General features: G+C 46.1%; 1 protein-coding gene across 1 annotated transcript; it reads right to left on the reverse strand.

The window, feature by feature from the left end:
* Nucleotides 1-6819: 6819 nt before the first annotated feature.
* LOC123119629 (pyrophosphate--fructose 6-phosphate 1-phosphotransferase subunit alpha) lies at nt 6820-12298 on the reverse strand. Its single transcript, XM_044539488.1, has 19 exons — nt 12007-12298; nt 11741-11913; nt 11535-11647; nt 11242-11316; nt 11040-11153; nt 10726-10793; nt 10552-10635; nt 10372-10425; nt 10198-10278; nt 10017-10110; nt 9817-9890; nt 9623-9733; nt 9485-9529; nt 9354-9410; nt 9167-9271; nt 8945-9061; nt 8464-8567; nt 7346-7511; nt 6820-7251 (listed from the first exon to the last, which is right to left on the reverse strand). The coding sequence occupies exons 1-19, from the start codon at nt 12226-12228 to the stop codon at nt 7114-7116; spliced, it is 1995 nt and encodes a 664-aa protein (XP_044395423.1). The 5' UTR covers nt 12229-12298; the 3' UTR covers nt 6820-7113.
* Between the last annotated feature and the right edge of the window lie 429 nt (nt 12299-12727).

Genomic DNA, 12727 nt, shown 5'->3' on the forward strand with positions numbered 1-12727 from the left:
GCAGGGCGCGCGCCCCTGACCCTCATGGGCCCCCTGCAAGGCGGTTGCTGCTCTTCTTTGGCCGCAAGAAAGCTAATTTTCGGAAAAAAATCTTGGCGAAGGTTTCAATCCAATCGGAGTTACGGATCTCCGGATATATAAGAAATGGTGAAAGGGCAGAATCAAAGAACACAGAAACAGAGAGAGGCAGAGAGGCAGATCCAATCTCGGAGGGGCTCACGCCCCTCCCACGGCATGGAGACCATGGAACAGAGGGGAAACCCTTCTCCCATCTAGGGAGAAGGTCAAGGAAGAAGAAGAATAAGGGGGAGGGCTCTCTCCCCCTCGCTTTCGGTGGCGCCAGAACGCCGCCGGGGCCATCATCATCACCGCGATCTTCACCAACACCTATGCCATCTTCACCAACATCTCCATCACCTTCCCCCCTCTATCTACAGCAGTCCTCTCTCCCACAACCCGTTGTACCCTCTACTTGAACATGGTGCTTTATGCTTCATATTATTATCCAATGATGTGTTGCCATCCTATGATGTGTGAGTAGATTTTCGTTGTCCTATCGGTGGTTGATGAATTGCTATGATTGATTTAATTTGCTTGTGGTTATGTTGCTGTCCTTTGGTGCCCATCATATGAGCGCGCGCGTAGATCACACCATGGGGTTAGTTGTATGTTGATAGGACTATGTATTGGAGGGCAAGACCTAGCATAGAAATTGATGCATACGGGATTGAAGGGGGACCAATATAACTTAATGCTATGGTTGGGTTTTACCTTAATGAACGTTAGTAGTTGCGGATGCTTGCTAAAAGTTCCAATCATAAGTGCATAGAATTCCAAGTCAGGGATGACATGCTAGCAGTGGCCTCTCCCACATAAAACTTGCTATCGGTCTAGTAAAGTAGTCAATTGCTTAGGGACAATTTCGCAACTCCTACCACCACTTTTCCACACTCGCTATATTTACTTTATTGTGTCTTTATATAAACAGCCCCTACTTTTTATTTACGTGCTCTTTATTATCTTGCAAACCTATCCAACAACACCTACAAAGTACTTCTAGTTTTATACTTGTTCTAGGTAAAGCGAACGTCAAGCGCGCGTAGAGTTGTATCGGTGGTCGATAGAACTTGAGGGAATATTTGTTCTACCTTTAGCTCCTCGTTGGGTTCGACACTCTTACTTATCGAAAGAGGCTACAATTGATCCCCTATACTTGTGGGTTATCATATGTCGATCTCAATATGCTTGGTGCGACGGTGTTGAACCGGATTCCCTGACATGTAGACAGCTGAAATATTATCACAGTAAATAATGGTAGCTTGCTCAATAGGACGGTGCGGCTCCAACAGCAACTGGCGCAACCAAACCGTATCAGCAACCGCATGAGCCACAGCGCGGTACTCAGCTTCAGCAGACGAGCGGGAGACCGTAACCTGCCTTTTTGAAGACCAAGAAACCAAATTGTTACCAAGAAAAACACAAAATCCGGATGTGGACCTACGAGTATCTGGACAACCAGCCCAGTCTGCATCAGAGTAAGCTGTCAAGGAGGTGGGAGAGGATTTGTTGATATGAAGACCTAAGTATAGTGTGCCTTCGAGATACCGAAGAATACGTTTGACATGATTGTAGTGTGGAATACGAGGATCATGCATGTATAAACAAGCTTGTTGGACAGCAAAATAAATTTCAGGACGAGTGAGAGTAAGACACTGAAGTGCACCGGTAAGACTATGATAAAGAGAAGGATCAGAGAAAGGATCACCGCCGGCAGAGAGTTTGGAACCTGTATCAACAGGGGTACGGGAAGTTTGACAATCAAGCATACCAGCACGAGAAAGAAGGTCTAGAGTGTACTAACGTTGAGACAAGAAAAGATCAGAGGAGTCACGGATAACAGTAATACCTAAGAAGTGGTGAAGAAGACCAAAATCTGTCATAGAAAATTCATGGTGAAGAAGAGAGATAATATGATCTAAAAATTGTTGTGAGGAAGCTGTGAGGATAATATCATCAACATATAAAAGAAGGTAAGCAGTGTTGTTGTTGTGATGAAAGGTGAAGAGTGAAGTGTCAGAACGGGAAGGGGTAAAACCAATGGTTTGAGCATAAGTAGAAAAGCGTTGGAACCAGGCACGTAGTGCTTGTTTAAGACCATAAAGAGTTTTTTGAAGAAGACAAACATTATTAGGGTAGGAGGAATGTTCGAAGCCAAGAGGTTGTTGACAATAGACTGTTTCTTGAAGAGAGCCATGAAGAAAAGCATTTTTGACATCGAGTTGATGAATTGGCCAGGAAGAAGAGACGGCGATGGTAAGGACAGTGCGAATAGTGCTGGGCTTGACAACTGGAGAGAAAGTCTCATCATAATCGATGTCGTGTTGCTGAGAGTAACCACGACATACCCATCGAGCCTTATAACGTGCAAGACTCCCATCAGAATTAAATTTATGGCGAAAAACCCATTTGCCCAAAACGATATTTGTATTGGAAGGATGAGGAACTAACTGCCACGTGTTATTCTGCAGAAGGGCATCATATTCATCTTTCATAGCTGCGGCCCAATTAGGATCTAGAAGAGCTGATTTGTAAGATTTGGGTAGAGAGGAAGGAGATAAAGATGCATGAAGATTGAGACGATCTTTTGCAGGTAAACGAAACCCGGACTTGGCACGTGTGCGCATGGTATGATCATTAATAGGAGCTGGAACGGGAATATCATGAGCAGGAGGGGTGGGGGAAGATGTGGTGGACGCATCCGGCGCAGCGGAGGAAGCGGATGCGGGAGATGGTGGTGAAGACTGCGGCTGCAGGAGGTCTGCCGCGTTAGAGTGTAATGTGTTTTCCTCTGTCGGGACAGAGGTGATGACAGAAGTGGTGGCGGCAGGATCTGCTACTGCGGCTGGTTTCGCTGGATTGGTCGGCGGGTGAAAGAATGGAAGATGATTGCGACGAGAGGGACTAGTGGACGGCGCGGGTGAGTTGGAATCTAATTGTTGACGCTCGGAAAAGGGAAAAATGTTTTCAGCAAATGTTACATGATGAGACACATGAACACGACCACTAACAAGATCTAGACAACGATAACCCTTGTGTTCGTCAGAAAAACCTAGATGGACACACGGGATAGAGCGCGGGGAAAGTTTGTTAGGAGAAGTGGAGTAGGAGTTTGGAAAACAAAGACAACCGAAGACGCGAATGTCGGAGTAATTTGGATGAGAAAGAAATAAAGAGAAGTAAGGATTAGTTTGTGGGTTAACTTTAGATGGACGAATATTGAGTAAATATGTGGCTGTGTGGAGTGCCTCTGCCCAGAACATCGACGGCATAGAAGATTGAATAAGCAGAGTGTGAATGATGTCATTAAGAGTATGAAGAGAACGCTCGGCTTTGCCGTTTTGAGGGGAGGTATAAGGACAGGAGAAACGTAAGAGAAATTCATATTGTAGAAAGAAATTTCGATTTTTAAAGTTGTCAAATTCACGACCATTATCACATTGTATGAATCTTATAGGGAGGAAAAAGTGGACCGATACATAGCGCTAAAAGTTAAGGAATATATTATGAACGTCGGATTTGTTGCGTAAAGGAAAAGTCCAAACATAATGAGTAAAATCGTCAAGAATCACGAGATAATACTTAAAACCGGATACACTTTCTATTGGTGATGTCCAGAGATCACAATGAAGTAATTCAAAAGGAAAAGTACTAGAGGATTGAGAGGAACTAAAGGGAAGGCGAACATGTTTGCCTAATTGACATGGCTGACACATAGAAGAATTATGAGAGTCTCTATTACAAGGTATTGAAAATTCACTAAGAAGTGTGGACAACACATTTTTATTGGGATGACCGAGACGTTGGTGCCACAGATCAATAGAGGCCACCATAGATGTTGGAGGAGCAGCGACCGGAACACCATGGAGAGAATATAAATCACCGGAGCTATTGAATCGAGCGATCTCGGCCTTGGTTGGGTAGTCCTTCACGGACAGACCGAAGGGGTCAAACTCAACAGAAACATGATTATCAGTGGTGATTTGGCGAACAGAAATCAGATTTTTAATAAGAGAAGGAGCTACAAGAACATCACGAAGAAGCAAAGGCTTAGTTGGGGATTGGATTTGAGCCTGACCGACACAGTAAATAGGAGTAGAAGATCCATCACCGAGAGTAATAGAGGGAAAAGACGAAGGTGTGCAAGAAGAAAGCAAATTACTCGATGCAGACATATGACGAGAAGCACCAGAATCGAAAATCCAATCCGTACCTGAGTTCCTTGTGCAGCAAAGTTGTTCATGGCTTGTAGAAAAGCAGCTTGGTCCCAGCACGGAGTCGAAGTAGAGGCCGGTGTAGTCATGGGAGCTTGCGGGTGTGGTGGCATCGGCAGTAGGGCCGGCATCGGCGTAAAGAGAGACACACCATCATTGTACTGCTGCATGTAGGGAGGCGATGGAGCGCCATAGGATGCATAAGGACTGGTGTTGTAGATCGGTGGCGCGTAGGAGGGAACAGCGTGGTACGCGACCGTCGGCTGTCGGGGCGCGAGGACGGATGCACCGGTGTGAGGGCGAGCACCGGGCTGCCAGCCACCGGTATAGGCAGGCGGGGCACCATATGGCGTAGGGGTGGACCAGGGCATAGGCCACGCCTGGACTAGCCCTGTCCATGGATCAGGAGATGGGCGCCATCCGGGCGGTGGTGGTGCAGTTGGTGGAGCCGGGGGCGGAGCAAGAGCGCGCGCCGTGCGGAACTACGGCGGCCTAGGGTTTTTGCCCTGATAGTTGGGACATGGACGCCAGCCAGATGGTTGAGGAGGTGCTGTTGGTGGAGGTGGTGGTGGCGGCGTAGACGTAGGCGGGCGAGGAGAAGCAGCGCGCCGCTCGAAGTAGCCGGGCGGCGGCAACGGTGCCGGGGCTGGCGGGTTAGCCATACCCTAGGATCGAAAGTCTGATACCATGTAGAATTGTATTGAATTTTATTGAATAATTGTTGATGCAATATTGTGCTGGTACAAGAGGTATATATATAAGAGCCGCCGCACCTGACCTAGCCTTATTACAAATCGAGTAGGAGTCCTAGTCCTATTACAAGTTGTATTCTAACACAAACAGGCCCTAGAAACCCAGCGGCCGCCGTCGCCATGTCCTTCCCTGAGCATGCAACAAGGTACTTGTTGTCGGTTGTTCTGGCCTGTATGTCTTCCGGCAGCGAGCGGAGAGATCGGGTTTGGAGGTAGCTAGGGAGGTGGTGGCCGCTGTGTCATCCAAGAGAAGGGCACATTTTTTTGAAAAAGGCGGATTACCCCCAACCTTTGCATCAAGCCGATGCATACATCTCTTTATTACTTATTTTTTTCGAGAATCTCTTTATTAATTATTCAATAAAGCCTTACAAAGTAATACATTAATGAGTTTGAAGCCACCCTCCTAGCAACAAGTGTCGTTACTCCTACCAACATGATGAAGGAGGTGCACATAACCGAGTCACTTGCTCTAACCTCACACCAACGCCAAACATCTAAACCCGGAGGCCTCAACCATCCCTCCTATGGCTTGTCGGTGGCACAACCTGGTCCAACAGACTCGCACTGGGCACCGCGTGCGCACGCTCCAGAGACCACTGCCACCGTCTTCTGCCGATCCATCTTCAGAACTAGAATCAACCCATTAACCTTGCCAGGGCTGTCATCGACGCCACCACAAATGCTAGACAACGCCACCTCTCTACGCGCGTGCTTCATCACGCATCCGTCATCGAGACCCTGCTGCACCACGCTGCTGAGACTCCGCATCGTCGATGTGTCATGTAAAACTCCGCTCCACCATTGTCGCCGTCCACTGGTCCCTCGAGCCGATGAACACCTCCAAGAATGACGCCCTCAAGGGGGGAACGACACCTGAGCACCGCTATCATCCGATCGGCTGATCAAGGTTCCCCCCGAAGGTAGCGGAAGGAGGTGGGAGCTTCACCTTGATGATGCCTTCAAGAAGGAAATGACGCCTAGGGCGTCACCATCACCGGCTCCGGCCACTAGCCGAAGACAAGGTTTTCACCCAGATCTTGTCCCACGAGAATCCAGCTGACATCTTGTGCACTAGCTAGACCACCTTTAAAGCCCCAAATTTGGCCACCCAGATCCGGCGACCACCCACATCAGCATCGCCACCCCAGGAGCCCTGGCGCACCGACCACTACCAGAGTGCACCACCGCTGGAGCCCGGGAGGAGGTCCGCCACCCCACCTTGCCAGCCGTCGGGAAAGATCCCACTCCTGCTCGTCACCGTCACTGATCTGATCCAATCTGGAGCCAAACCACCAGATCACTAGCGCAATTATGCCTTGGACAGGGGCACCACCACGCCATGCCACCGCGGGCTGCTTGAGCTTCACCCACCGCCATTGACTAGGGCTGCCGCCCCAAGATCCAGGTCGGACGTCGCCGCCGCCATTGGCCAGACCCAAACCCACTGCCATCCTCTGGCCGATCTCCACCCGCGCCACCACAAACGCCGCCGTCGGGAGCCACCGCGCCGACATGGACCGAGGAAAAGGCCACTCCCCCCCGCGGATCCAACGCCCTCCCCGCCGTTCAACCCGGGAGAAGGAGGAACAACCCTCCACCGCCGCAGTCAATCGCACGGGCTTTACCCGGCGCCGTCCACCGGCGGCGATGGAGGGGAAGGAGGGGATGAGTCGGGGCGGCTGGTGGCTAGGGTTGGTGCCTCTCGTGTCGCCCGCTAGGGGTGCGACGTGAGAGGGAGGGTTGGCCTCCGGTTGATGAGTTGATGATCTTTGGTTGTACATTCAGTAAGGTTGTAATGTCCGAATTACAAGTCATTACTTAGAACAATTACAAGTCATTTACAATCAAAAGTTTTCGAGACTAACTGATCCTGAAGTTCTGATTACTTCGGCTGGAGTATATCGATTGCTCATCACAAACATATCCGGTCTCACACAAGGATTATATACTAGTATACTATTATTTCGACGTTTGCTGGCATATAGACTGCAGTGCTTTCACACGCTGTCCTTCAGAAAAGGATCACAGAGGAAAACAGAGTAGCTCAAGAAGCCAGCTGTAACTCAGATGCAGTGAGTGATTCACGCTCAGTTGAAATGGTAGAGAGGCAGCTCAGCATTGAGAGGGTGGGACATCACTGTCAGCACATGTGTCACTGAGATCATCGAGCTTATTGCCGCTTTGAGGGTGTCCCTCGAGCAACCGGGCTTCACGATCGTCTTCACCTGGAAGTAAATTCATTGGTATGCTTGGCACAGTTAGGAACATGAGACAGGCAACAAAATGCAACCTGAGTCGAGATTGGTTTCAGGCACCGACCTTGTCGAGATATAGTTTTAGCATTTCGATGTCGCCCATGTAGTCCTGGTCTTCAATGGTCAGTGTGATGGGCTTTGCATCTGAACCAGGTCCTTCAAATTGTATACCTCCAGGAGTCCTGTAGAAGTCATCGAGGAGAAAGCTCGAAGCTTTCTCTCGCAGCAACCTGTAGAAGTCATCGCAGTTCGTATAAGGCGTAAGATCGTGACCAGATAAAAGTAGGACTTTTAAGTGTTACAACTAGGGAGTAATTGGGCATTATTTTCTTGTAAATTTCATTTTTCATCATGAACCGATGCGTTACTTTTGTTCAGTAATGACCTCTAAATAAAATGAGTTCCATAGCCTTCGTGTTTTATTACATCGGCGGTCTCGTAAATCGCTGAATGTGAATTATGTTATCAATATTTAAATTAATTTTTTTACAGGTTATAAATCAGTTTTGCTAGAAGTCTAAATATTTGTCAACAATATGTATAATGTTTTTTTGCAGGAATATTTTTAATGGTTCTATTGCAGTAAAAAATTCACATTACATATTTTGCTGTTATAGTTAGAGAAATCTCAACCTTCTATACTTTGATAATGATAGGGGAGTTTTTTTTAACTCATAATGATATGGGGAGTTATTCATGGGGTTGAACATTTGATTCAAGTTTTTTTTTCATCTACAGTAATGAAGACGACACTTCTTTTAGAGTACTCCCTCCGTCCGAAAATACTTGTCATCAAAATGGATAAAAAGGGATGTATCTAGAACTAAAATACGTCTAGATACATCTCCTTTTATTCATTTTGATGACAAGTATTTCCGGACAGAGGGAGTAGAAAACTGATGTAGATATAGCCAATCTGGAATTCCCGCTCTTTAGTTTTGAAAGAATGTCTGGTATGAATTAATTAGGGTTGGACACTGAAAAAAGTGTCTTCTGTGATACTCCCTCTGTGACTAAATATAAGACGTTTTTGTAGTTTAAATTGAACTGCAAAAACGATTTAAACTGCAAAAACGTCTTATATTTAGTTACAGAAGTTGTATTACATTATTTAACCATCAAGAAAAGGAACTATTTGAGTTAATAAAAGCACCTTTTATATAAAAAAAAACATAGACTTACTCATATGCCTTCCCTTTCAGGTCGATAGGAGAAGGATGAATGGCAGGCTTTCCTATAGGGATTGCCCCAGGGCCACGTAAATGCCTCCTGACACTCATCATTGCCTGATAATGACAACAATAAGTATTACTGGTCAGTAAGGACTACTTAAACAGATGGTAATCTTTTTGTACTGAATTCAGACAATACAACAGAACAAGTTTTACAGAGTAGTCTGGAGTAGTTGACAAGAAGTCCATAATAAGAGTATGGCCGAAGAAATTTCTAGCTGACAAGAAGTCTAGTGGGAAAAATAATTCTTGCTTAACTGCTTCTCCAATGTACATGATGGGTTTTTACTTAACCACAAAAGGGGTGCTAGATAAGATGGATTCCATACCATTTAGTGCAGAGGATACATGTTTTTTTTTGTCAAGATCAAGCTTTCAAATCTAAACAAAAGATTAAGGAATAGAAATGGAAACATAAATAAAGATCTTACGGTTAGTGGGGCAGCAGCACATCGCCACTTGTGTATAGGGTCCTTGAGATTAGCCACAGTTGCCATGTAGCCAGTCAAACCAGCTGCTATCATATGCAGGGAGATATGGCCAAGAACCTGGTTCAAATATTAGAGTAGGTCCTTTAAAAAAAATAGAAACATATATTTAGAGTATTGTCTTCAGATAAATTAAAAATTTAACATAAAATTTGCAACCCTTACATAAGCGTAGTCACAGTCAAAGTTTGACGGTAGGGATCCTCGAGCCTGATATCCAAAGAAATGGCAGACTGAACTGAACTTCTTTCCCTTGTATCTCCCTTCTTTCTGGAAATTAAGCAACATGATCAGAAGGGGCTGATCCTGAAATTTAAAACCCAAATAAAAAAGCAGAAGCCTGAAAACTCACTGTTCTCTTTATCATTTCTGCTTCTACCAAGTGAGCTAACAGTTGCTCAGTGTCAATCTGTAAAACGACAATGTGAGACCAACAATTGCATGATAAAATTTCGGCAACTAAGAGCATCTCGAGTCACAAACCTGGGACAACTGAGCAGAGTTGTCAGATTCTTGATGGAGGAGGAGCTGAGTGAAAAATGTAATGCATTTGGAACTTAGTTTATGTTAAAAGCTAATGTCATAACAGTATGCAAAGAAACTTTGCTGGAAATGCAGCACCTCTCTTCTGATGAAGGGTGGTAAGAACTGGAACAGTGCTGCTGCCCACGGAGACACTTGTGTTGGTATCTCTGTAACAGGCACATTATTGTTGTGGAGGATACTGATTTCCTGGAATGGTTGAACAGTAATGAATAAGGTGGAACCAAAGTTATGTTTTTCATCCTATTATTAGGTGGCCAGAACCATTATACCTGAATGAGTGCATACATTTCTGGAATGCTTTCTATCAGTCCCTCTGGTATAAGGAGCACACCATGGTGTTTTCCTGAACATGGATACCGGGAGATCAATTTATCACAATATATGTATGAAGATGGCATAAAAAATTAAAAATTATGAGCAAAGTGTTCAGCTAATCTTGCAAACAAACCGGCTGAAGGACTGTACAAACCTAATTCTGCCCTTGCTTGTACTCCGTCACATATCTTGTTTATAACTTCCATCAGTGTGAGTTTTGACAATGCCACCTCCTCTCCCATGATAAGCTGCATGGAGAAATTCAAAAGCATAAAGATGATAATATTGTTCTTCTCATGCATAGTAGTCTGGCTGATAAGTTTGATGACTCATACCATGTTCGGGTGTGATTGGAGTGCACATTCTAAGGCGACATGAGACGCTTTTCGACCCATCAAACGAACAAAATAGTAGTACTGGTAGGAAAATGAACAGAAGCCAAGTGCTATATTAATGATACGTAATTAGGCTTTTTTAACAGTTAATATGAATGAGTGAATTACAGTTACCTTTCCAGCCGAGATTGCATCCAGGCAAACATTGCTTATAAGCTGAGAATTCACCTGAAAAAGAATTTCCATAAATGACAGGAGTGATAAACTGACAGTGCTAAACCGCATCCGATGCCTCTTTAATTATGCGCAGGTCATTTCGTCTTAGAAAATTTCTCGTGGAATCCAGTGGGTTACCTTGCACACTGTATCAAATCCAACGGTTGTCTCCACAAACTGGTTTTTGAGATCGCCATTCAGTGAAACAGGCACACCAACAACCTGTTCGATAAAGACATTAGTCCCTGAGAGATTACTGGGGCCCTTGAAGAATACGAGCATTTGGTATTACGGATTAAGTGAATACATTACCTTGGTCTTACAGTTCTTTTGGACAAGGGTCTCCGCGAGCTGTGCAGCATCTGAATTGGAAGTCACTCCTGATAACAGAGAGCAAGTGCAGTGTTAACAGAACCACGTACATGCTTCTACTAAAATGGGATATTTGATGGGTTTGAAATTGCTACACCAATTATGCTTGAAAATATCCTTTATGTTGACAACATGGTACACTATAATAGAACTCAAAATAGCTCATGCATCAAATTATTGACATATGGTAAACCTGGATCATTAGTTTTCATGGACTGTCATAACCAATTTTATCGGGTTCTCGTAATTGGTACCTCCAACAATGACCAGGCCATCCAAGTTAAGATTCTGGCATGTAGTCATAGCAGCACTCACTTGCTTACTCGAGCGGATCTGGTCAATACTTCTGCCCAGCAAATCGAAACCACCTGGGAAAACAGAGGTGCAATTTTTTTTCTGTCATCTATAAGAATCACAGAATTGTGTCAAGAATCGACGGTAGATGAACGCACGAACCCTGGTTCTTGTATGAAGCAAGAACATCATCTGTGATCTCCAATGTCTTGTTTGCAAACAGCCCCTCAGTCCCACCTACACACAAGCACAACCTACTTTAAATAAACAAAATTCTTTCATTTCTTATCTACACCAAATCAATTTTTTTCTAGAATACTCTTATATAGACCAAATCTTGTGAGAAAAAAATCCAGATGCTGACGCAATATAAAGAGACTATTTTTTTTCTTTCGAAACTGAGCCAAAAAAACAAAAGCCAATAGGAAACTGAGACTTTGGAAGTAAAAGATTACCAATAAATCCGTAGAGAATACTGTGGGGATTGTAAGCCTTGAGAGCATCATGGAGGCCCCAGACCACATTGTGCCCTCCAGGTGACTGCCTCCCGGAGAAGACCACGCCCACCCTGCAAAATCAGCACCACTGTATGCATCAGCGTTGCAGATTCCCATTGGACGGATATATTATCAAACGATCCGGGCTAGCTATCGAGCTTGACCTGATGGGCGGGCGCTCGTCGACAGCCTTGCCAGCCCCGGCGGTGTCGTCCGGCGCGAGAAAGGTGACGAGCCGCTGGCCGTAGGTGCGCGGGAAGGCCTGGGCGACGGCGTGCGCGCCGGTGGGGTCGATGGTGGTGGTCGCGTCGCCGTACTCCACCCTCACCGTCGCTCCCTGGGACAGACAACAAATTTCAGCATCATTAATCCAAGAACGAGAGAATGGAGATGGGCAGCAGAGGATACGGGCGGGCTGGTCGACGATCACCTGGAGACAGGGCGGGAGGCGGGGCTGGTACAGGGCCCGCCTCTGCTGCAGGGGCCCCGCCAGCTCCGTAGGCGCGCCGTAGTCTGCGTTCATCCCTCTCGATCGATCGGTCGGTACAAGATTGACGATTTTACTTGCTGGTTGGTGGCGTTGTGGTGCTGTGCGTTGGTCCGGTGAAGAAAGACAGGGGAAGATATGATATGAGAGTGTGGGGATTGTCATACCACGGGGCGGCGCCGGCGGTTTGACATGCGTCCTTGTTGTCTGTTTTGTCAAACCGGCGGGAGAGCGACACACCGGTGCTGTCCCTAGGCTATGGGCTGCCCCCTGATTTTTCTATGTTTTTTCCTTCTTCGAATGTATGCCCGACTCTTTATTCACGGAGGGGGCGGCCGGAAAGCGACGCCCACTGCCCATTGATTTATACTATTGACACAAAAAAAATATTCGGTCGATTTGATTGCACATATAGCTAAACTGCTAAAGTGTTGCTTTTGCATAGAGATATTTTTGTTGGCTCGTGGGAAGATCCTCTGATTATTCTCAACCGGATAACTTCCCGCCTAGCCAGCTGTCTGATCTGTGGCCGTCCGATCGCAGCAACACAACGCACCGCCGAGCGCGCGACAGCTTCAACGGAGCACTGATGACACCCCAGTGAAGCTCCCTTACAGCTCTCATGGCGCACCACGCAGCGCGACAAAAGTTGCAACGTAGCACC

Source organism: Triticum aestivum, chromosome 5D (assembly GCF_018294505.1).
Source record: "Triticum aestivum cultivar Chinese Spring chromosome 5D, IWGSC CS RefSeq v2.1, whole genome shotgun sequence".
NCBI lineage: Eukaryota > Viridiplantae > Streptophyta > Magnoliopsida > Poales > Poaceae > Triticum > Triticum aestivum.